The 25,058-nt window shown below is 45.0% G+C and overlaps 1 protein-coding gene across 4 annotated transcripts in view; it reads left to right on the forward strand.

Annotated features, from left to right (window-relative positions):
- The first annotated feature begins 527 nt into the window (after nt 1-527).
- EPS15L1 (epidermal growth factor receptor pathway substrate 15 like 1) overlaps nt 528-25,058 on the forward strand; it is a 243,741-nt gene continuing 219,210 nt past the window's right edge. For all 4 annotated transcript variants that reach the window (XM_044270441.1, XM_044270433.1, XM_044270447.1 and 1 more), the window contains exon 1: nt 528-596. In XM_044270441.1, coding sequence (XP_044126376.1) covers nt 570-596 — 27 coding nt within the window. In that variant the 5' untranslated portion in view covers nt 528-569. The remainder of the gene's footprint in view (nt 597-25,058) is intronic.

Below are 25,058 nucleotides of genomic sequence, written 5' to 3' on the forward strand. Positions count from 1 at the left end.
GCATACATCCGTGGTAAAAAAAACAGACCGACGGACTGTGCTGAAACACTGATGTGTGAATACACACATTAAAATGAATAGGGATGTGCGCTGTCCGTGGAGAACACGAACAGGACACATCCGTGAAACACTGACGTCTGCATGAGGCCACAATGAAAGCGCTCATTGCCCATGGTCCTTCTGCTGCCCCTCTCTTGGCCCTTCCTGGTGCTGCCTGAGGCGATCGCTTCACCTGGCCTCATTGGGGGTGCACCCCTTCCCCTTACGACCACTTCTGAGGGGGTCGATTTTTTTTGCAGACTGTCATTGAGACTCCAGTATATCGTAGGCTTTCCTATTGTTTTTTGCATGGTTTATGGCGTCTCCCTCAATTCAGAAAAGTTAGGTGTCTAGGCACAAGCTGCGTCCCTCATCCAACCTTCCCAGCAGCAGGACCATTCCCTATCTGCCTCCCTCTCCCGCCTCCTCGCCAGCCACCCCTAGATCGCGCTCATTTGCATGACTCCGCCCCCGTGCGCGTCCGCGAACTCCGGCTGACGCTTCGCGCGTACCCGTAAGTGGCTGCAAAGATGGCGGCGCACATCTCCCTCACACAGGTAAGCCCGATCTGCAGAGTGACAGTGCGGGACTGGGATACACCCGAGGGTGGCGGGCGGTGTGGGTAACTGTTCCCACCTCATAGGTCGGCTAGGAAAGAATGGCTGTGCTCTTACTGCATCGCCTTTGTGTTCAGTTTCTCTGTGCGGTTGAGCTGAGGCCTGGGGAGGGGACTGTCACCAAGTATCACCCGGTACACCTTCTCCTGGTCTTCGAACGCCCACCAGACCGGAATTGCAGCTCCTAGCCGGTACCATAGTACATGACTGTAGCATCCCCACCCAGGAGGGCACAAGTGAGCTGTGATACATTAGGGCTTAGATATCTCACTTTAATGGTGACTCTTTGGGTTGGCATCACTTGTGCTGTGCCCATCATATGATGTAGGACCAGCCTGTACATCTGACACCCTGGCTGTTCCTGTTATCTTGGCAGCAAAGTCTATTGTTCCCTATTGTCAGCTGTGTGACTGCATTGAGTTTCCTTGGGATGAAAGGAATCCCTGCCTCCATGATAGCTGGTCTGTCACCTTCTCTGGTGGAAGGATTGCACTTGCTGTCTGTCATACATTTGTATACTACGTCTCCTGTAACCATTTACTGTACCCCATTTGGGGCTTTTTTGTTACTAGCATGTTGGGACACCATGCAGTAATCTCTGTTAATGAATTGTCCCTATCATTTTCCATTGATGATGTTGCCACGCTGCCATTGTAACTGAAGTGACTGAGTTTTTTTGTAGTCATCAGCAGAGGAATCAATGGCCTCTCATTATGATGTGAATAGAGAGTGATTGTTCCCGGTGCTGCTTGTCTCCTTGTACAGTAGATCACCAGGGATGGGTCGCTGTCACCTATTTCAGATTCCTGATCATGGACCATAGGAAGAAAGCTATGGGCTAAAGCTGCACTTTAAAGCCTATGTAGCGCGGGCCGTACCGAGAACATAAGGCGTCATTCATACATCCTTGACAAGATGGTCAGTGGTTTGTCTGGGAAGGATCTGTGTTTGGTCCACGTGTCATCCGTATTCCACGGAGAAGGCCAATAATTAACTTCGAAAGCATCTCCTACCAATAGTCTGTGAAATACACTGATGAGATCCGTAATGTTTCCATGGTTTTCACTGACCCATAGACTAATGTGTAAGAGGGACAAAATAGGACATGCCTACCTGGTGTCACCACAGACCACAGTCCATGGAAAACCACTGGTGTGTGAATACTTTAAAGTCAACGGCCCTGATTTCTCATGCCTTTATTCCAGATTTCTGGCTTTAAAAAGTCGCAAAATTAGGCTTTTTGAACTTGGACAACTTTTGCAACACCACTCACTCTAGTTTTGAAATATGGGTCGGGAGGTGGGTGTGGTTAGCTATGTTAAAGGGGTTGTCCTATGTCAGACAATGGGGGCATATCGCTAGGATATGCCCCCATTGTCTGATAGGTGCGTATCCCACCGCTGAGACCCGAACCTATATTGAAGAACGGGGCCCTGCAAGTGAAGGAGGGCGCACTGTGCATGTGCAGCCGCCCTCCATTCATTTCTATGGGGCCGCTCAAAACAGCCGAACGCTGGCTCGGCTATTTCCGTCGGCCCCATAGAAATTAATGGGAGCCTTCCACTCTATGGAAGCAGCGCTTGGTGGTGGACGGACCCTAGGAAATCTGGGGTCCTCCAGCCACAGCTCTCCCTGCTCCAGTCTCGATATAGGTGGGGTGTGGGACCCACACTTATCAGACAATGGGGGAATATCCTAGCGATATGCCCCCATTGTCTGATGGGAATACCCCTTTAATGAGTTTTGCTCCAGATTTATCTTTGAGACTTTTAAAAAGAAAAAGTCACAGCCTCACTCCAGTAAGAGGGTGGAGTAGGAAACCTGTAGTTGGTTTTGCTAGAGAAAAGTGTTAAGTTTAAGGCTCCATTCACACAACCGTATTTTTTCTCCACGCCTGATCCGCGTTTTTTTTCTAGATCGGATGCGTGCCCATTGATTTCAATGGGACCGCAAAAAATGCAGACAACACATTTGTACCCAACAAAAAAGACAAAACATCCTATTCTTGTCTGTTTTGTGGACAAGAGTAACCACTGTTACAATGGGTCTGCAAAAAAAAACTGATGCAACACGGACGTCATGCGTATTTTTTCCAGATCTGCGTTTTGTGGGCCGCCAAATTGCGGTCATATGAATGCACCCTTAAGGATAAGACAAATTTATCAAAGAACATGCAACATAAAGAATGCCAAAACCGACTCACGCAAAATGGGCTTCAGATATTCCCCTCACGATAAATTTCCCCCAATGCGTACGTGTGCTCCCTGTGAATCCCTGGCAGCCCGTAAGGCCTACCTGGACACTTGTCTGCCACTCTCAACGCCTCCATACTTTTGATTAGTTTTGCAGTCATGGGTAGTAGCTGTTTATCTCTTGGAGGAACTTGTTAGTGCTTTCACTTAGGCTACTTTCACACTAGCGTTAATGTTTTCCGGTATTGAGATCCGTCATAGAGTTTGCTGCCGTTTTCTTTCGGTCCTGAGATGCGGAGCATGACCAATCCGACGTGACCCACAATGCAAGTCAACTGGAACGGATCCGTTTTCTCTGCCACAATAGAAAACGGATCCATCTCCCATTGACTTTCAATGGAGTTCACGTCGGATCCCTCTTGGCAATGTTAAAGATAATACAACTGGATCCATTCATAACAGATGCAGACCGTTGTATAATCAGTAACGGAAGCGTTTTTGCTGAGCCCTGCCGGATCCAGCAAAAACGCTAGTGTGAAAGTAGCCTTAGATTTTTGGTGGTGTTTTATTTGGTGCCTTCTTTGTGGTAAAAACACCAGCTCCAGATGTTAACTGAATGTCCATGGGAAAGTGAAACGCTGGACACACCAGCAGAGGTCTCACAATTTTTTTTCCAGAGGAGTAAAAATACTCCTCTTAACAATTTTGAGCAGTATTTTTAGCCGAGGAGGAGTACAAATTTTGTGGTAATTCACATATATAATGCATAGGCCCACATAATGGTATGAGGCTGATATTTCTTCAGGGAAACCATTACTAGTCTCCAATGCAGAAATAAATGTAGACAATTTAAAGGGAACCTGTCACCGGGATTTGAGGTATAGAGCTGAGGACATGGGTTGCTAGATGGCCGCTAGTACATCCGCAATACCAAGTCCCCATAGCTCGGTGTGCTTTTATTGTGTAAATTAAAATGATTTGATACATATGCAAATTAACCTGAGATGAGTCCTGTCCCTGAGATGAGTCACATACAGGACTCATCTCAGGTTAATTTGCATATGTATCAATTTGATTTTATTTTTTTTACACAATAAAAGCACACCGAGCTATGGGGACTTGGGTATTGCGGATGTGCTAGCGGCCATCTAGCAACCCATGTCCTCAGCTCTATACCCCAAATCCCGGTGACAGGTTCCCTTTAGGTATCTACTCTTTTGTGATATCCTATCACATTTAAAGGGACTGTCCGAGTTTCTACTATAACAACCCCCCTTTAAAGGATTCATGGATGCTCTTCGTATCCAATAGATGAACTCTTGAAAATCTCTTTACAAGCACACTTTATTTACAGCAGGATTACAGTTGCAGCATGTACATTGCTTGTAATGAAAAGTTATGGCATTTTGCAATAAAATCTGAGTATCAATTCCTTGTAGTAACTAAATATGAGCCTTCGCTATTTATTTTCTGGTCTTCATCATGTAATAATCACAGAGGTGTAGGGATCATTACGGAACAGAAGAGGTGGCTTCAGATGTGGCATAAATGCTGATGATTTTGCAAATCCCGGTGACAGGTTCCCTTTAATATTTAACCAACATCATACACTAAACATAAGACCACTGCTGCTATACTCGGCGCCCACCTGAGACTACTATATACATATTACATACATAGCTCTACCACATGCCCATTACACAGATAGTTAACTATATACACATTGCACACACAGCTCTGCTACATGTCCATTAAACAGATAGAACTACTGTGTGCACATTATGCTTTATACACACCTTCCATACATAAAGTACCTCTGCATTCTCCACTAGCACAGTCCTACACTGAGCCTGTTTTGCCCTAACACATGGCTGATCACATGACTGTGACATCACCACAGGTCCTGTAACCAGAGTGTAATGTTTAGTCCAGACTCTGAAACTGCTACTGGTGAGAGAGATGTCCGTGAGGGGCGGGACTTCTTGTTTGCCGGACCTGGCAGCTTCTGATACAGCTCTCCTGACTAGAAAAAGACCATGTGTAAAAATACGCGTGAGTCTTTTTCCAGGGAACAAAAAAATGGCATGAACAGGCATCTATGACGCTTGTACAGGCATTATTGCGACCTCTGCACACCAGCTTTTTCTTTTATTCTAGCAGATTCCCTAATTAGGTGGAATTTTTTTGTCTTTCTAACGTCTTTTTGAAAAATGCAGTGTGCTGAAGCATTTTTTTTAGGTGTTTTCACATCACCTTCACTGTAGGGGAGAAATGCAGGTGCCCTATAAAAACATAAGCAGTACAGTGTATCATAGAAGCAATCAGACCTGTTAAATTCCCGTTTTGGGACTAGTAAATGGTTAAATAAAAGGTAAAGGGAATACATCATCAGAAAATGACCTTTTCTTTAAACCACATTTTTATGTGTGACATATTTTTAAGAATTTTTGGTGGTTATTTTAAATTTTTCGTGTCAATATTTATATTTACACAAACACCATAAAATCCTGCACTTTTCGCACTGGCCACTTCTTGGTCTGTCCAGATAACTTTACTTCAGTTATCTGCGTATCTGTCAGTCTAATCCTGCCTGTAATGATATCACCACTGTATATAGATAAGACAGGATCCACTAATTACAATAGGTTAGGCTACTTTCACATTAGCGTTTTTCTTTTCCGTCACTGAGTTCCGTCACAGGGAATCTATACCGGAAAAGAACTGATCAGGCATATCCCCATGCATTCTGAATGGAGAGCAATCCGTTTAGGATGCATCAGGATATCTTCAGTTCAATCATTTTGACTGATCAGGCAAAAGAGAAAACCGTAGCATGCTACGGTTTTATCTCCGGCGAAAAAAACTGAAGACTTGCCAGAATGCCGGATCCGGCATTTTTTTCCATAGGAATGTATTAGTGCCGGATCCGGCATTCAAAATGCCGGATCCGTCCTTCCGGTCTGCGCATGCACAGACCTTTAAAAATGAGGAAAATAAAAAAACGGATCCGTTTTGCCTGATGACACCGGAAAAACGGATCCGGTATTGCAGTCTGAAAAATGCCTAATCAGTCAGAAAAAATGACATCCGTTGCATACAGTTTGCCTGATCAGGCAGTCAGTTCAGGCAACGGAACTGCCTGCCGGAATCAAACAACGCAAGTGTGAAAGTACCCTTATTGACAAACCTTATCTATTCTTTCCTTGTACAATGACCTCTGCACAGGTCACAGAGCATGTCTAGAAAACTGTCCCATAGAAGTCAATAAGGTCCTCTCCTATCCATTGTGTCTATGGCCCATGCTTTTAAGAACAGCTCAGGCAAGCTGGCCTCCCCCATAATTGTGATCAAGAAATAGAATAAAAACAATCAGAAAATAAAGTATTAGAAAAAAATTACTATATGGTTTTAAAGGGGTATTCTGGTTGGTTAAAGTTATCCCCTATCCACAGGATAGGTTATAAGTATTAGATTGGTGGAAGTCATACCATGGGGACCACCAACGATCACGGGAAGGGGTGCCCTGTACCCCCTGCAGATTCCCTGAAACGACTGGAGCTGCCAGTTGCACATGCACGCGGCTGCTCCATTCATTTCTGCATCTGCAGGGAATACGGGGTACCACATTCTCCTGATCTGTGGGGGTCTCAGTGGTAGGACCCCATCAATCTAATATTTAACTAGGGGATACCCCTTTAACTGGCAGAATAAATTCTAGGAGCCACATTTGGTCTTCACTTGGGAGTGATGTGGAGGCAGGAGCTCTAACCGTCATGTGTATAGTTTCTGCATATGGTTTCAGTTCTCCTTGCATCATACATGTCCTGTTTTATAGTGATTGTGAAAGTGTAGAGTACGTAGTGAGTCATCCGAATCTGATATTCCTCCCTAGCGTAATACTCTTCTCTTCTCCCCCCGGACAGTCACTCAATGTAAATGCAATGTACTTTACTCTGACGGACTGTGCTTAAAAAAAATCAATTCATTCTTCTAATGCAGAACATCGTGTAGGCCTGGTAATGCTCTGCATCCATCCTGCCCTGTAATTTTACTCCAAAATCCGGCTCATTAGCGGTGTATGTGTTTGACGTTTATTGGGTTTGCTTGCATCAGGGCATCCCTGGGGATGATAGGGTTAGAATGGCTATAGGGAAGCAGGGAGATAGCTTTTCCTTCCTGTACATGGATGTCAGCCGCCTATTAACAGCTCATTATGGCCATTTCCTGGCTAGCTTATTGCTGCCGTCATTAGATATTAATAAGACATGATGTCTAACCATTAAATATGTATGGAGGAATTAGCAGAATTCTGTTCTGTAATGATTTATGCCATATTATATAGCTTAGCGCTACTCCCACAATAGTTTTTTATATATATATATATATATATTTTTTTTTTGTTTTGCTTTAATGGGCATGTCACTGTCAGAAGAGTGTATAAATTAGTAGTTTAAGTTATAAGAAACTTTGCTGTATATTTCATTCGATAAAAATAAATTTTTCATTGAGAGGACTCATGAGCATGCGCATATAATGGAGAGGACTTCAGCACTGGTTTGCAGGCACATAGCATGGGGACAGGGGAGAGCACGGACAGAGTGATCTGGAGTCTGAGGTAGCAGTACTATAGGGCTGTGGAGAGGTGACTGATTCCCTTTCAGTCTTTAGGCTAGTTTCACACCTGCAGTGTGAATTCTCCGGATTCGGCACTGCCGGATGCAAGCTAAATGCCAGCCGGCCCCATTACGCATTCCAGCAGACAGTGCGGCGATCTGTGTCTGCTGATCCCCAGCATTCTCTGCCGGAACAGAGGAACCAGAGGTGTGAAACTAGCCTTAATGGTAAACCTGTGTACTTCAACCCTGATTCAATGTATGTGCAGGCATTGCCAAGTGCAGCGATATAGTTTCACCTTAAAAGTGCTGACTTTAAAACAAGCAGAAGTGGGAAAAATACCTACTTTTACATCCTATGCCCCATGGATTCGTTTAACCCCTTCTCTACTACCCAACATAAATTTACGTTTATGGTCGGGCATTTTAAAATGGCGCCCGCTTGTGAGAAGTCCGGATGGCATAGCTGCAGCAAGCATCGGGACTAATGTATGTGATTGATGATAACGTTGATTGCATACATTTAGCCCCTCAGAAGCTGTGGTGAAATGTGACATTGCATCTGAGAAGTTAAAGAGCGTGAGCACTCGCTCCCAGCCATTCTCCGACTCCCCCTGGCATCCTAGTTCCTTTGGAGAGACTGCCTATGGCAGGGCTTCATAGGAACACAGTGTAATTCTAATAGACTCCAATGTTAATGCATTGGAGTCTATTAGAGAAGCAATTTAATGATTCCTAGAGAAACGATTAAAAAGTGTAAAAAAAATAAAGTTTAAAAAAATAAATAAATATATATATACACAGTACAGACCAAAAGTTTGGACACACTTTCTCATTCAAAGAGTTTTTCTTTATTTTCATGACTATGAAAATTGTAGATTCACACTGAAGGCATCAAAACTATGAATTAACACATGTGGAATTATATACATAACAAAAAAGTGTGAAACAACTGAAAATATGTCATATTCTAGGTTCTTCAAAGTAGCCACCTTTTGCTTTGATTACTGCTTTGCACACTCTTGGCATTCTCTTGATGAGCTTCAAGAGGTAGTCACCTGAAATGGTTTTCACTTCACAGGTGTGCCCTGTCAGGTTTAATAAGTGAGATTTCTTGCCTTATAAGGCTGGGTTCACACGGGCGTGTCCGGATTAGGTCCGGATGCGTCCCGGTGTATTGCGGCAAACCCGCGCGATTAGGTACGCAATTGCAGTCAGTTTTGACTGCGATTGCGTTCCGATGTTCAGTTTTTATCACGCGGGTGCAATGTGTTTTGCACTCGCGTGATAAAAAACCGACTGTGGTACCCAGACCCGAACTTCTTCACAGAAGTTCAGGTTTGGGTTAGTTGTAGTGTAGATTGTATTATTTTCCCTTATAACATGGTTATAAGGGAAAATAATAGCATTCTGAATACAGAATGCTTAGTACAAGGGCAATTGAGGGTTAAAAAAAATAAAATAAATTAACTCACCTTGTCCTCTTCATCGCGCAGTTCCCGGTCTGGTAGATGAGCTGTCAGCTAAAGGACCTTTGGTGACGTCAGATCACATGCTCCAATCACATGGTACATCACCACGGTGATGTACCATGTGATTGGAGCATGTGATCTGACGTCACCAAAGGTCCTTTAGCCGACAGCTCATCTACCAGACCGGGAACTGCGCGATGAAGAGGACAAGGTGAGTTAATTTTATTTATTTTTTTTAACCCTCAATTGCCCTTGTACTAAGCATTCTGTATTCAGAATGCTATTATTTTCCCTTATAACCATGTTATAAGAGAAAATAATACAGTGAATAGACTGTCACCTAGCAACCATGAGTGAAAATCGCACCGCATCCGCACTTGCTTGCGGATGCTTGCGATTTTCACTCAGCCCCATTCATTTCTATGGGGCCTGTCCTGCGTTACAAACGCAGAATATAGAGCATGCTGCGATTTTAAAGCATTGCAGAAGTGATGCGTGAAAAAAATCGCTCATGTGCACAGCCCCATAGAAATGAATGGTGCCGGATTCAGTGCGGGTGCAATACGTTCACCTACCGCATTGCACCCGCGCGGAAATCTCGCCCGTGTGAACTCAGCCTAAATGGGGTTGGGACCATCAGTTGCGTTGTGGAGAAGTCAGGTGGATACACAGCTGATAGTCCTACTGAATAGACTGTTAGAATTTGTATTATGGCAAGAAAAAAGCAGGTAAGTAAAGAAAAACGAGTGGCCATCATTACTTTAAGAAATGAAGGTCAGTCAGTCTGAAAAATTGGGAAAACTTTGAAAGTGTCCCCAAGTGCAGTCACAAAAGCCATCATGCGCTAGAAAGAAACTGGCTCACATGCAGACCACCCCAGGAAAGGAAGACCAAGAGTCACCTCTGCTGCGGAGAAATCGCAGGTTAACAGCAGCTCAGATTAGAGACCAGGTCAATGCCACACAGAGTTCTAGCAGCACACACATCTCTAGAACAACTGTTAAGAGGAGACTGTGTGAATCAGGCCTTCATGGTAGAATATCTGCTAGGAAACCACTGCTAAGGACAGGCAACAAGCAGAAGAGACTTGTTTGGGCTTAAAGAACACAAGGAATGGACATTAGACCAGTGGAAATCTGTGCTTTGGTCTGGTGAGTCCAAATTTGAGATCTTTGGTTCCAACCACCGTGTCTTTGTGCGATGCAGAAAAGGATGGACTCTACATGCCTGGTTCCCACCGTGAAGCATGGAGGAGGAGGTGTGATGGTGTGGGGGTGCTTTGTTGCTGACACTGTTGGGGATTTGTTCAAAATTTAAGGCATACTGAACCAGAATGGCTACCACAGCATCTTGCAGCAGCATGCTATTCCATCCGGTTTGCGTTTAGTTGGACCATCATTTATTTTTCAACAGGCCAATGACCCCAAACACACCTCCAGGCTGTGTAAGGGCTATTTGACCATGAAGGAGAGTGATGGGGTGCTGCGCCAGATGACCTGGCCTCCACAGTCACCGGACCTAAACCCAATCGAGATGGTTTGGGGTGAGCTGGACCGCAGAGTGAAGGCAAAAGGGCCAACAAGTGCTAAGTAAGCATCTGTGGGAACTCCTTCAAGACTGTTGGAAGACCATTTCAGGTGACTACCTCTTGAAGCTCATCAAGAGAATGCCAAGAGTGTGCAAATCAGTAATCAAAGCAAAAGGTGGCTACTTTTGAAGAACCTAGAATATGACATATTTTCAGTTGTTTCACACTTTTTCTGTTATGCATATAATTCCACATGTGTTAATTCATAGTTTTGATGCCTTCAGTGTGAATCTACAATTTTCATAGTTATGAAAATAAAGAAAACTCTTTGAATGAGAAGGTGTGTCCAAACTTTTGGTCTGTACTGTATATTATATATTTATAAATTCAAATCACCCCCCTTTCCCTAAAATTAAAATACATACTGTAAATAATTAAAAGAATTAACATTATGCGAAAACGCCTGTACTATTAAAATACTTTTCCCTTAGGCAATCGGAGAAGCGAGAAAAAAGCCAAAACTTAATTTTTTGGTCACTCTACCTCCCACAAACAAATTGAATAAATAGTATCAATATCACCCCATAATAGTATCAATAAAAAGTACAGATTGCCCCGCAAAAATGAGCCCTCACACAGCTCTGTACACATTCAAAAAAATATATAATGTGGTCAGAATGTGGCAAATTTTAATTTTTTTTTGTTATAATTCCACCCCATTTGGAATTTGTTTCCAATTCCGAAAACATTGTATGCAACCATAAATGGTGCCATTAGAAAGTACATCTTGTCCCGCATAAAAACAAGCCCTCATACGGCTATGTGAATGAAAAAAAAAGTTATGGCTTTGGGGGGGCCGGAGTAAAAAATGAAAACAACTTAATGTGGCCCTGGAAAAAAAATAATAAAAGTGGCCCCATTTTGCGGTCTGGTAGAAATTAACTGAAGTCAGGGCCAACGCAAGTAGGTGGGGTCAGCAATACCATATTGCGGCACATTATATCCCAGCAGAACCAAATACACCCGGCGAATGAGAAATTACTGCCCTTGCAGCACAGAATACTTTTCTCAAAACTGCCGCTCTGTGGTGTCTAGTGCCAGCTGCCACGTTCTCTCCAGATGCCTCAGGATGGCATTACAGTTAAAGTCAGGAGGAGAGTGTTGTATCATTGCTTACATGGCTGGCGGTGACCACCTGGGCATCGGCCCACCGGGAAGTTTTTCAGTAGGGTCTATGGCCAGTTCACCCCTGCCTTCAGCTGCCAAGTGCACATACAACAGGTCAGTCAGTTTCATAGATACAAATCTGCTGACAGATGCACTGAACTATGCATTCCTTATTAGTTTAATCCCTTAATGACCCCTTCCAGGAGCCGTAACGCTTTACATTTCTCATTTATGTAGTCGTATTAGTGCTTCGTTATTGCGTTTTATTGGCACCATTTAGTTTACCATAGCTTGTATTGGAAAATGGGAAAAACATTGTTTGTGGGATGAACTTGAATAAAAAACACAATGCTGTCCCGGTTTTCTGGGTTTTGTTTAATACAGCGTTTTCTATTTGCTAAAAAAAAGACATGGCGACCGGATTCTGCATGTCAATATGATTACGGCAATAGTGTACGTAGCCGTCAATGTCTGAGGTGAGATAAACCCCTTAAATGAAAAATAATGGATATTTTCTTTTTTGACAATCACCCAGCCCTACTCTGCACTGAAGAGCGCTCTGATTGACTGGAGTGCCTGGCATGCAACCGATGGTAGGTGGCACCAGTAAGGGGTATTTTATGTTGGCAGCTGCTGACCCAGAGGACCAGTCTGAAATATTTGTGGAAGGGGATGAATTGACATCAACTTTTTAAAGAGGTTATCCGAGGCTGGAAATGGCTCCCAATATGCGCGGGCTCCTCATACTGATTCCCACTCCCCGCGCAGCTGCTTCTCCCAGTGCGCGGCTGAAAACATCCAGTGTCGGGGGGGGGGGGGGGGGGGGAAGCAGCCAATGGCAGGCAGTGACAGAGGTGAGCCTCCCTAGCATCGTGAATTGAATTCATAGCACCTGCACTGAATCCTTACCCATTCATTTCAATGTGTCTGTGCAGATGAGCGTTGTTTTTCACACATGGCAGCATGTTCTATATTCTGTGTTTTTCACAGGATTCAGTGCAGGTGCTATGCGTTCACTTCACGCATTGCTCCCGCGCTGAAAACTCGCTCGTGTGAAAAGGGCCTAACTGTGTGGAAACACTGCATTGTAATACGGTGCCAGCCAACTATTTTTCCTTGGGTGTGGAATCTGACCTCCTGTGCAGATTTTGAAATCTGCAGCATGCCAGACCAAAAACTGCACAAAAAACTTGTGGATTGATGTGCATTTTGGATGCAGATTTTCTGCACATTAACCCTTTCATGACCAAGGGTCATTGATGCCCCAATGTCCAGGTCAAAATTTACAAATCTGACATGCGTCACTTTATGTGGTAATAGCTTTGGAACACTTTTACTTATCCACGCCATTCTGAGATTGTTTTCTCGTGACACATTGTACTTCATGACAGTCATAAATTTGAGTCAATATATATCACCTTTATTTATGAAAAAATCCCATATTTACCCAAAAAAATTAAAAATTTGCAATTTTCTAAACTTCAATTTCTCTGCTTCGAAAACAGAAAGTGATACCTCATAAAATATTTATTACATAACATTCCCCACATGTCTACTTTATGTTGGCATCATTTTGGAAATGTTATTTTATTTTTTTAGGACATTACAAGGCTTAGAAGTTTAGAAGCAATTCTTAAAATTTTTAAGAAAATTTCCAAAACCCACTTTTTAAGGACTAGTTCAGGTCTGAAGTCACTTTGTGGGGCTTACATAGTGTATACCCCCATAAATGACCCAATTATGGAAACTACACCCCTCAAGTTACTTAAAACCAATTTTACAAACGTTATTAACCCTTTAGGTGTTCCACAAGAATTAAAGGAAAATGGAGATGAAATTTCTAGATTTCACTTTTTTAGCAGATTTTCTATTTTATTAAATTTTTTTCTTTAACACATTAAGGGTTAACAGCCAAACAAAACTCAATATTTATTACTCTGATTCTGCGGTTTACAGAAACACCCCACATGTGGTCGTAAACTGCTGTACGGGCACACGGCAGGGCGCAGAAGGAAAGGAATGCCATCCGGTTTTTGGAAGGCAGATTTTGCTGGATTGGTTTTCTGAACGCCATATGTTTTTTATTTTTCTACCGATCGTCTTGTGCAGGGGCTAATTTTTTGCAGAAAGAGTTGAGGTTTTTATTGGTACCATTTTTGGGTACATAGGATTTTTTGATCATTCATTATTACACTTTATGGGACACTTTTTTTTTACAGCGTTCATCTGAGGGGTTAGGTCATGTGACAGTTTTATAGAGCAGATCGTTACGGACGTGGCAATACCCAATATGTATACCTTTTCTTATTTATTTAAGTTTTACACAATAATAGCATTTCTGAAACCAAAAAAATGATGTTTTAGTGTCTCCATAGTCTGAGAGCCATAGCTTTTTATTTTTTGGGCGATTGTCTTAAATATGGGCTAATTTTTTGCGGGATTAGGTAACGGTTTGATTGGTACTATTTTGGGGTATATACGCCTTTTTTGATCGTTTGGTGTTGCACTTTTTGTGATGTAAGGTGACAAAAATGGCTTATTTTCTTACACCGTTTTTATTTTTTATGGTGTTTATTGGATGGTGTTGATGATGTGATATATTTATAGAGATGGTCGTTACGGACGCGGTGACACCTAATATGTGTTTTTTTATTTTTTTATAGGAAAAGGAAATTTATTTTTTACATTTTTATTTATTTATTTTTACTTTTATTATTTTCACTTTTTTTTTTTATCAGTTCCCTCTTGGATCTTGAAGATCCAGTGGGGCTGATGGTTGTACTATACTTTGCAATGCTCTTGCATTGCAAAGTATAATACAATCAGATGCCTGTAGGTGGCAGCACTGGACGCCTATACCATGGCAACCGGACGCCTTTGCAAAGCGTCCGGTTGCCATGGCAACCATCGGGCGCTGCGATCGCAGCAGCCCTGATGGTTGAGAGAGAGGGAGCCCTCTCCCTCTATTAACCCTATGGATGCCGCTACTGCGGCATCTATGGGGTTACAGCAGTGTCAGCATAGAGCTGACACACGCTGCTGATGGCGGCGGCTCAGGAATGGAGCCGCCGCCATCACACACAGAAGGGGGACCGCATCGGTGGCAGGGGACGGGGCATCGCTGGAAACTGGGGAGAGGAGAGGGGGGCAGCATTTCATTACTTACAGGAAGGGGCTGCAGGAAGGGGCGGACCGCATCGGGAGGAAGTAGCAGGAGAAGATGATGGACAAGAAGGGGGCGCAGGTCGGGGCAGGAGGGGGCGGACCGCATCGGGGGGGGCAGGACAAGAACGGGCACAGATCGGGGGCTTCAAGGGGGCACGGGGGCTTCAGGACACATTACCGATTTCAGGCTCTGATCTGCAGACCGCAGATCAGAGCCTGAAACCAGCATTTTTTTCACACAGCGATCCGATTAGTTAGTCTGCACAGACTAACCAATCGGATCGATTGCCGGCAAGGGGCCACTCTGATTGGTCCCTTGCCGGCATTACTGCACTGTATGCTGTCCGTGACAGCATACAGGGCAGGGGCAGAAGCTTTAATCCAAGCGCTTTGCAGCGCTTGGATTAAAGAGCTGCCAGAACGTATATATACGTGGTAGCTGCACGGGGTATGTGCAGCTATCACGTAAATATACAGATTGCAGTCATGAAGGGGTTAAAGGCTCATTCATATGTCGTTGTTCGGTCAGTGATTTCCATCAGTGATTGTGAGCCAAAACCAGGATTGGAGCCTCCACAGAGATAAGGGAAGATCTGCACCTGTTCTGTGTTTAGAGCCGCACCTGGTTTTGGCTCAAAATCACTGATGGAAATCACTGACCAAACACTGACTGTGTGAATGAGGCATAATCTGTATCACGTGCAGCCACCCTAACGCATCTTTCACACGGGCGTCGCGTGTGAGGCCTGGATAGGATACGGGTGCGTCGGGGGAAAATGCAAGATTTTTCTGCACGAGTGCAAAGCGTTTTAATGCGTTTTGCACACGCGTGAGAAAAATCGGCATGTTTGGTACCCAGACCCGAACGCGGACTTCTTCACAGAAGTTCAGGTTTGGGTTAGGTGTTGTGTAGATTTTATTATTTTCCCTTATAGCATGGTTATAAGGGAAAATTATAACATTCTTAATACAGAATGATAAGTAAATTAGGGATGGAGGGGTTAAAAAATTAAAATATTAAATTCACCTAATCCACTTGTTCGCGCTGCCCGGCTCCTCTTCTTTCTTCTTCTTTGATGACCTGGGAGCAAAAGGACCTTTGGTGACGTTACTGCGGTCATGGTGATGGATCATGTGATGAGCGCAGAGACGTCACCAAATGTCCTTTTCCTCCCAGGTCATAAAAAAAGAAGATAGAAGAGGAGCCGGGCAGCGCGAACAAGTGGATGAGGTGAATGTAATATTTATTTTTTAACCCCTCCATCCCTAATTTACTTATCATTCTGTATTCAGAATGCTATTATTTTCCCTTATATCCATGCTATAAGGGAAAATAATAAAATCTACACAACACCTATATTACACCTAAAATAATAAAGATCAGATCCCCATCCCGATAGTCTCCTAGCAACCATGCGTGAAAATCGCACCGCATCCGCACTTGCAGAGGTTGCAATAACGCCTGCACAAGCGTCATAGATGCCTGTTCCGGCCATTTTACTCCCTGGAAAAAGACTCATGCGTATTCTTACGCATGGTCTTTTTCTAGTCAGGAACGCTGTTTTAGAAGCTGCCAGGTTCGGCACACATGAAGCCCCGCCCCTCTCCCGAGAAGTCTCGCCCCTCGCGGACATCTCTCTCACCAGGAGCCGCACCAGTGTCTGGACTAAACACTACATTGTGGTTACAGGACCTGTGGTGATGTCACAGTCAGGTGATCAGCCATGTGTGTGGGAGAGTTGTAAGACTGTGCTGGTGGAGAATGCAGACGTCCTTTATGTATGGAAGGTGTGTATAAAGCATGGCTATGTCAGTGTAACCAGTCTATTGTACAGTTTTCTGTGTGTTATGTGCACACAGTAGTTCTATCTGTGTAATGGACATGTAGCAGAGCTGTGTGTGCAATATGTATTTAGTAAACTATCTGTGTAATGGGCATGTGGTAGAGCTCTGTATGTAATATGTATATAGTAGCGTCAGGTGGGCCCTGTGTATGGCAGCGTCAGGTGGGCGCAGTGTAGAGTTGTTGCGATACCAAATTTTTTATTCGATTTCGATACCATAAAAAGTATTGCGATACTTAATACCATTCGATACCACGCGAAAAAATGAACAAAAAAAGTCACGTGCATTTCGCATTTAAAAAAAATGGCGTATCGCGCTGTTTTATTAATTTTTTTCTGTTCTAGCGTAGAATCGCATAGATTTTTTAAAATATTTGAATAGTTTGGACTTTTTTGACGTGGTGATATGTCTATTTATTTATTGTTTATATATTTTATATGTGAAATTGGGAAAGGGTTATTTTTTTTTTACACACTTTATTTAATAACTATTTCCTCCCTTGGGGCCAGAACCTGGGATCTTTTCATCCCTTGTCCTATTCACCCTAATAGATCTCTATCAGGGTGAATAGGACTTCACACTCTCCCTGCTGTTCTGTGCATAGTGCACACAGCAGCAGTGAGCCGACTATGGCAGCCAGGGTTTCAATAGCATCCTGGCTGCCATGGTAACCGCTTGGAGCCCCAGGCTTACAATGCTGGGGCTCCGATCAGAAGCTGCCACTGCACCACCAATGAGGAGGGGAGAGGGGACCCTGTGGCCACCGCCACCAATGATTTTAATACTGGGGGGGGTTGAGGGGGGGTGGGCGCACTGGCCCACCAATGATTTTAATGGGCTGGGGGGTGGGGGGGGCACACTGCGCCACCAATGATAATTAACCCTTAATACAGGAGGCGGGTACTGGCAGCAAATCAGCCCAGGAATAATAGTAAGTGCAGGGACATCTCTGGGCGCCGCTCTGTGTAGCCTAATACTTAAAGGGGTTATCCCATCTTAGACAATGGGGGCATATCGCAAGGATATGCCCCCATTGTCTGATAGGTGCGGGTCCCACCGCTGGGACCCGCACCTATAAGGAGAACGGAGCAGAGAAAGTGGAGGAGGGCGCACTGCGCATGCGCAGCCGCCCTCCGTTCATTTCTATGGAGCCGCCGAAAATAGCCGAGCGCTGGCTCGGCTATTTCCGTCGGCCCCATAGAAATAAATGGGAGCGTTGGCCGCGCATGTGCGGTGCGCTCCCATTCACTTCAATGGGAGAGGCGGGGAGCTGCGCCTGGTGGTGGTCGGACCCTGGGAAACCCGGGGTCCTCCAGCCACAACTCTCCCCGGCTCCGTTCTCGTTGTAGGTGCGGGTCCCAGAGGTGGGACCCGCACCTATCAGACAATGGGGGCATATCCTTGCGATATGCCCCCATTGTCTAAGATGGGATAACCCCTTTAACTAAGTCTGGACCCAGGAAAAGTCCTATCATTGGTGGTGCAGTGCGTCCGCCCCTCTCTCTCCTTCCATTGGTGGAAGCAGTGCAGCCCAGTATCGAAAAAATTGAAATCCCGGTATCGTATCGATACCGGGTCAAAAGTATCGATTGGGTATTGAAATTTCGATACCCGCAACAACCCATGCGCAGTGTATGGCAGCGTCAGGAGGGCGCCGAGTATAGCAGCAGTGGTCTTATGTTTAGTGTATGATGTTGGATAAATGTAAAATTGTCTACATTTATTTCTGCATTGGAGACTAGTAATGGTTTCCCTGCAGAAATATCAGCCTCATACTGTTATGTGGGCCTATGCATTATATATGTGAATTACCGCAAGATTTGTACTCCTCCTCGGCTAAAAATACTCCTCAAAATTGTTAAGAGGAGTATTTTTACTCTTCTGGAAAAAATTTAATGCAACCTCTGCGCTCTTGCTTGCGGATGCTTGCGATTTTCACGCAGCCCCATTCACCTCTATGGGGCCTGTGTTGCGTGAAAAATGCGCAATATAGAGCATGCTGTGATGCGTGAAAATCACCGCTCATGTGCACAGCCCCATAGAAATTACTAGGTTCAGATTCAGTGCGGGTGCAATGCGTTCACCTCACGCATTGCACCCGCGCGGAAAACTTGCCAGTGTGAAAGAGGCCCAAGGCCTCTTTCACACAAGTGATTTTTCCGCGGGTTGCGTGAAGTGAACGCATTGCACCCGCACTGAACCCTGACCCATTTATTTCAAAATAGCGCTCATGTGCACACAGACCCATTGAAATAAATAACTCTGTGCACATGAGTGTTGTTTTTCATGCATCATGTCTACATTGTGTGAGAATCGCAGCATATTCTGTATTCTGACTTTTTCATGCAGCCTTGGATGTAATTCGGATGCAATGCGTTTTTCACTGATGGTTGCTAGATGTTGTTTGTAAACCTTCAGTTTTTTTTCCATGCGCGTGAAAAACACATCAAAACTGATTGCACCCACGTGTAAGAAACTGAACTCAAACGCAGACAATACGGACTGAACATGAACCACCTTGGCACTGTCATGGCATTAAACAGCTGGCCTCGCTAATGGCAGTGCTGCCTCTCATGGAAAGAGGCCATGTGTCCACCGGTGGAATATTGTCATGGACTGCTGTGTGAACGGGTCCTAAGAGGAGTATTTTTCCACTGTACGACCTCTAGGCTTCAATGTTTTGACCACACGTGGACACAATGGGGTGTGTTGTGTGCACCCGATGCCCATCATGTGACGGATCTGTTTTTGGCTTCCATTCAGTCTTTCTGTTCCTATTGATGAAAATGAAGAATGGAAAGCAAACTGCAGATGTGACTGAAGCTTAGTAGTCAGCCAGTGTATGGTACCAGTTATATCTCCTGTAGTGTTCTTCTATAGTGTGTTCTGTACTGTTTACCACGCCTTGGCATCTTAGCCTTTCCCTTGCTGATGAAAAAGTTGACAATAAGGGCTGTTTAACACGAGCGAGTCCATTGCGGGAATCGCGCTCCGTGTGCGAGTGTGATCCTCCGCTCTGAACTTGCAGGAGCGCACGGCAATGCTATGTGTCTCTGCATGGCCTTTTTTCCCACAGAATCATAGTGACATAAAGCTGTCAGTATGATTCTGTAGAAATAAGATCAAGCAGAGACGCATAGCATTATAAATCACGATAATGCCGTTCTGATAATGCGCTCCTGCAAGTCCAGAGCAGAGGATCACACTCACACACGGAGCGTGATTCCCGCAATGGACTCGCTTGTGTGAAACAGCCCTAAGAGGTTTGCCAAATCCTCCACCTCGTCAGCTGTGTCATGTAGAAACTATAAGACTTGTGAAACCTGTTTTTGGGGCCCAGTCCCATGGGATGTGATGTAATGTTTATACGCATGTTAACCAGAGGTGGCTAAATCCAGGCGCCAGATGTGCCCGAAAATGTGTTTGTTTTTACACTTGGGCTCCTTGCAGACGAGCGTGGCGGATTGGCTCCGGATGCGTTATTCAGTTTTTTCCGCACGGGTACAATGCGATTTAACCTTCTGCCGTCACACTAACGCCGAAAGGCGTCAATGCTGCGGCGCTGCCAGGTCACACTAACGCCGATTGGCGTCATCTCGCGTGAGCCGAGATTTCCTGTGAACGCGCGCACACAGGCGCGCGCGCTCACAGGAACGGAAGGTAAGCGAGTGGATCTCCAGCCTGCCAGCGGCGATCGCTCGCTGGCAGGCTGGAGATCCGAATTTTTTAACCCCTAACAGGTATATTAGACGCTGTTTTCATAACAGCGTCTAATATACCTCCTACCTGGTCCTCTGGTGGTCCCTTTTGTTAGGATCGACCACCAGAGGACTCAGGTAGGTCAGTACAGTCGCACCAAACACTACACTACACCCCCCCCCCCCCCGTCACTTATTAACCCCTTATAAACCCCTGATCACCCCATATAAACTCCCTGATCACCCCCCTGTCATTGATCACCGCCCTGTCATTGATCACCCCCCCTGTCAGGCTCCGTTCAGACGTCCGTATGATTTTTACGGATCCACGGATACATGGATCGGATCCGCAAAAAGCATACGGACGTCTGAATGGAGCCTTACAGGGGGGTGATCAATGACAGGCGGGTGATCACCCATATACACTCCCTGATCACCCCCTGTCATTGATCACTTCCCTGTAAGGCTCCATTCAGACGTCCGCATGATTTTTACGGATCCATGGATACATGGATCGGATCCGCAAAACACATGCGGACGTCTGAATGGAGCCTTACAGGGGGTGATCAATGACAGGCGGGTGATCACCCATATACACTCCCTGATCACCCCCCTGTCATTGATAACCCCCCTGTAAGGCTCCATTCAGACGTCCGCATGCGTTTTGTGGATCCGATCCATGGATCCGTAAAAAATCATGCGGACGTCTGAATGGAGCCTTACAGGGGGTGATCAATGACAGGCGGGTGATCACCCATATACACTCCCTGATCACCCCCCTGTCATTGATAACCCCCCTGTAAGGCTCCATTCAGACGTCAGCATGCGTTTTGTGGATCCGATCCATGTATCCATGGATCCGTAAAAAATCATGCGGATGTCTGAATGGAGCTTTACAGGGGGGGTGATCAGTGACAGGGGGGTGATCACCCTGATTACCCTGATCACCCCCTGTCATTGATAACCCCCCTGTAAGGCTCCATTCAGACGTCAGCATGCGTTTTGTGCATCCGATCCATGGATCCGTAAAAAATCATGCGGATGTCTGAATGGAGCCTTACAGGGGGGTGATCAATGACAGGGGGGTGATCAATGACAGGCGGGTGATCAATGACAGGCGGGTGATCACCCATATACACTCCCTGATCACCCCCTGTCATTGATCACCCCCCCTGTAAGGCTCCATTCAGACATCCGCATGATTTTTTACGGATCCATGGATACATGGATCGGATCCACAAAACACATGCGGATGTCTGAATGGAGCCTTACAGGGGGGGTGATCAGTGACAGGGGGGTGATTACCCTGATCACCCCCTGTCATTGATAACCCCCCTGTAAGGCTCCATTCAGACGTCCGCATGCGTTTTGTGGATCCGATCCATGTATCCATGGATCCGTAAAAAATCATGCGGATGTCTGAATGGAGCCTTACAGGGGGGGTGATCAGTGACAGGGGGGTGATCACCCTGATTACCCTGATCACCCCCTGTCATTGATAACCCCCCTGTAAGGCTCCATTCAGACGTCCGCATGCGTTTTGTGGATCCGATCCATGTATCCATGGATCCGTAAAAAATCATGCGGATGTCTGAATGGAGCCTTACAGGGGGGGTGATCAGTGACAGGGGGGTGATCACCCTGATTACCCTGATCACCCCCTGTCATTGATAACCCCCCTGTAAGGCTCCATTCAGACGTCCGCATGCGTTTTGTGGATCCGATCCATGTATCCATGGATCCGTAAAAAATCATGCGGATGTCTGAATGGAGCTTTACAGGGGGGGTGATCAGTGACAGGGGGGTGATCACCCTGATTACCCTGATCACCCCCTGTCATTGATAACCCCCCTGTAAGGCTCCATTCAGACGTCCGCATGCGTTCTGTGGATCCGATCCATGTATCCATGGATCCGTAAAAAATCATGCGGATGTCTGAATGGAGCCTTACAGGGGGGGTGATCAGTGACAGGGGGGTGATCACCCTGATTACCCTGATCACCCCCTGTCATTGATAACCCCCCTGTAAGGCTCCATTCAGACGTCCGCATGCGTTCTGTGGATCCGATCCATGTATCCATGGATCCGTAAAAAATCATGCGGATGTCTGAATGGAGCTTTACAGGGGGGGTGATCAGTGACAGGGGGGTGATCACCCTGATTACCCTGATCACCCCCTGTCATTGATAACCCCCCTGTAAGGCTCCATTCAGACGTCCGCATGCGTTCTGTGGATCCGATACATGTATCCATGGATCCGTAAAAAATCATGCGGATGTCTGAATGGAGCCTTACAGGGGGGGTGATCAGTGACAGGGGGGTGATCAGGGAGTCTATATGGGTGATCACCCCCCTGTCATTGATCACCCCCCTGTCATTGATCACCCCCCCCCTGGTAAGGCTCCATTCAGACATTTTTTTTGGCACAAGTTAGCGGAAATTTTTTGTTTGTTTTTGTTTTTTCTTACAAAGTCTCATATTCCACTAACTTGTGTCAAAAAATAAAATCTCACATGGACGCACCATACCCCTCACGGAATCCAAATGCGTAAACATTTTTAGACATTTATATTCCAGACTTCTCACGCTTTAGGGCCCCTAAAAAGCCAGGGCAGTATAAATACCCCACATGTGACCCCATTTCGGAAAGAAGACACCCCAAGGTATTCCGTGAGGGGCATATTGAGTCCATGAAAGATTGAAATTTTTGTCCTAAGTTAGCGGAAAGTGAGACTTTGTGAGGAAAAAAACAAAAAAAAATCAATATCCGCTAACTTATGCAAAAAAAAAAAAAAATTCTAGGAACTCGCCAGGCCCCTCATTGAATACCTTGGGGTGTCTTCTTTCCAAAGTGGGGTCACATGTGGGGTATTTATACTGCCCTGGCTTTTTAGGGGCCCGAAAGTGTGAGAAGAAGTCTGGGATCCAAATGTCTAAAAATGCCCTCCTAAAAGGAATTTGGGCCCCTTTGCGCATCTAGGCTGCAAAAAAGTGTCACACATGTGGTATCGCCGTACTCAGGAGAAGTTGGGGAATGTGTTTTGGGGTGTCATTTTACATATACCCATGCTGGGTGAGAAAAATATCTTGGTCAAATGCCAACTTTGTATAAAAAAATGGGAAAAGTTGTCTTTTGCCAAGATATTTCTCTCACCCAGCATGGGTATATGTAAAATGACACCCCAAAACACATTCCCCAACTTCTCCTGAGTACGGCGATACCACATGTGTGACACTTTTTTGCTGCCAAGGTGGGCAAAGGGGCACATATTGCAAAGTGCACCTTTCGGATTTCACCGGCCATTTTTTACAGATTTTGATTGCAAGGTACTTCTTACACATTTGGGCCCCTAAATTGCCAGGGCAGTATAACTACGCCACAAGTGACCCCATTTTGGAAAGAAGACACCCCAAGGTATTCCGTGAGGGGCACGGCGAGTTCCTAGAATTTTTTATTTTTTGTCACAAGTTAGCGGAAAATGATGATTTTTTATTTTTTATCTTTTTTCCTTACAAAGTCTCATATTCCACTAACTTGCGACAAAAAATAAAAAATTCTAGGAACTCGCCATGCCCCTCACGGAATACCTTGGGGTGTCTTCTTTCCAAAATTGGGTCACTTGTGGCGTAGTTATACTGCCCTGGCAATTTAGGGGCCCAAATGTGTAAGAAGTACCTTGCAATCAAAATCTGTAAAAAATGGCCGGTGAAATCCGAAAGGTGCACTTTGCAATATGTGCCCCTTTGCCCACCTTGGCAGCAAAAAAGTGTCACACATGTGGTATCGCCGTACTCAGGAGAAGTTGGGGAATGTGTTTTGGGGTGTCATTTTACATATACCCATGCTGGGTGACAAAAATATCTTGGTCAAATGCCAACTTTGTATAAAAAAATGGGAAAAGTTGTCTTTTGCCAAGATATTTCTCTCACCCAGCATGGGTATATGTAAAATGATACCCCAAAACACATTCCCCAACTTCTCCTGAGTACGGCGATACCAGATGTGTGACACTTTTTTGATGCCAAGGTGGGCAAAGGGGCACATATTCCAAAGTGCACCTTTCGGATTTCACCGGCCATTTTTTACACATTTTGATTGCAAAGTACTTCTCACACATTTGGGCCCCTAAATTGCCAGGGCAGTATAACTACCCCACAAGTGACCCCATTTTGGAAAGAAGACACCCCAAGGTATTCCGTGAGGGGCATGGCGAGTTCCTAGAATTTTTTATTTTTTGTCGCAAGTTAGTGGAATATGAGACTTTGTAAGGAAAAAAGATAAAAAATAAAAAATCATCATTTTCCGCTAACTTGTGACAAAAAATAAAAAATTCTAGGAACTCGCCATGCCCCTCACGGAATACCTTGGGGTGTCTTCTTTCCAAAATTGGGTCACTTGTGGCGTAGTTATACTGCCCTGGCAATTTAGGGGCCCAAATGTGTGAGAAGAACTTTGCAATCAAAATGTGTAAAAAATGACCGGTGAAATCCAAAAGGTGCACTTTGGAATATGTGCCCCTTTGCCCACCTTGGCTGCAAAAAAGTGTCACACATCTGGTATCGCCGTACTCAGGAGAAGTTGGGGAATGTGTTTTGGGGTATCATTTTACATATACCCATGCTGGGTGAGAGAAATATCTTGGCAAAAGACAACTTTTCCCATTTTTTTATACAAAGTTGGCATTTGACCAAGATATTTTTGTCACCCAGCATGGGTATATG

The sequence above is a fragment of the Bufo gargarizans genome, chromosome 1, assembly GCF_014858855.1.
Source record: "Bufo gargarizans isolate SCDJY-AF-19 chromosome 1, ASM1485885v1, whole genome shotgun sequence".
NCBI classification, from domain to species: domain Eukaryota; kingdom Metazoa; phylum Chordata; class Amphibia; order Anura; family Bufonidae; genus Bufo; species Bufo gargarizans.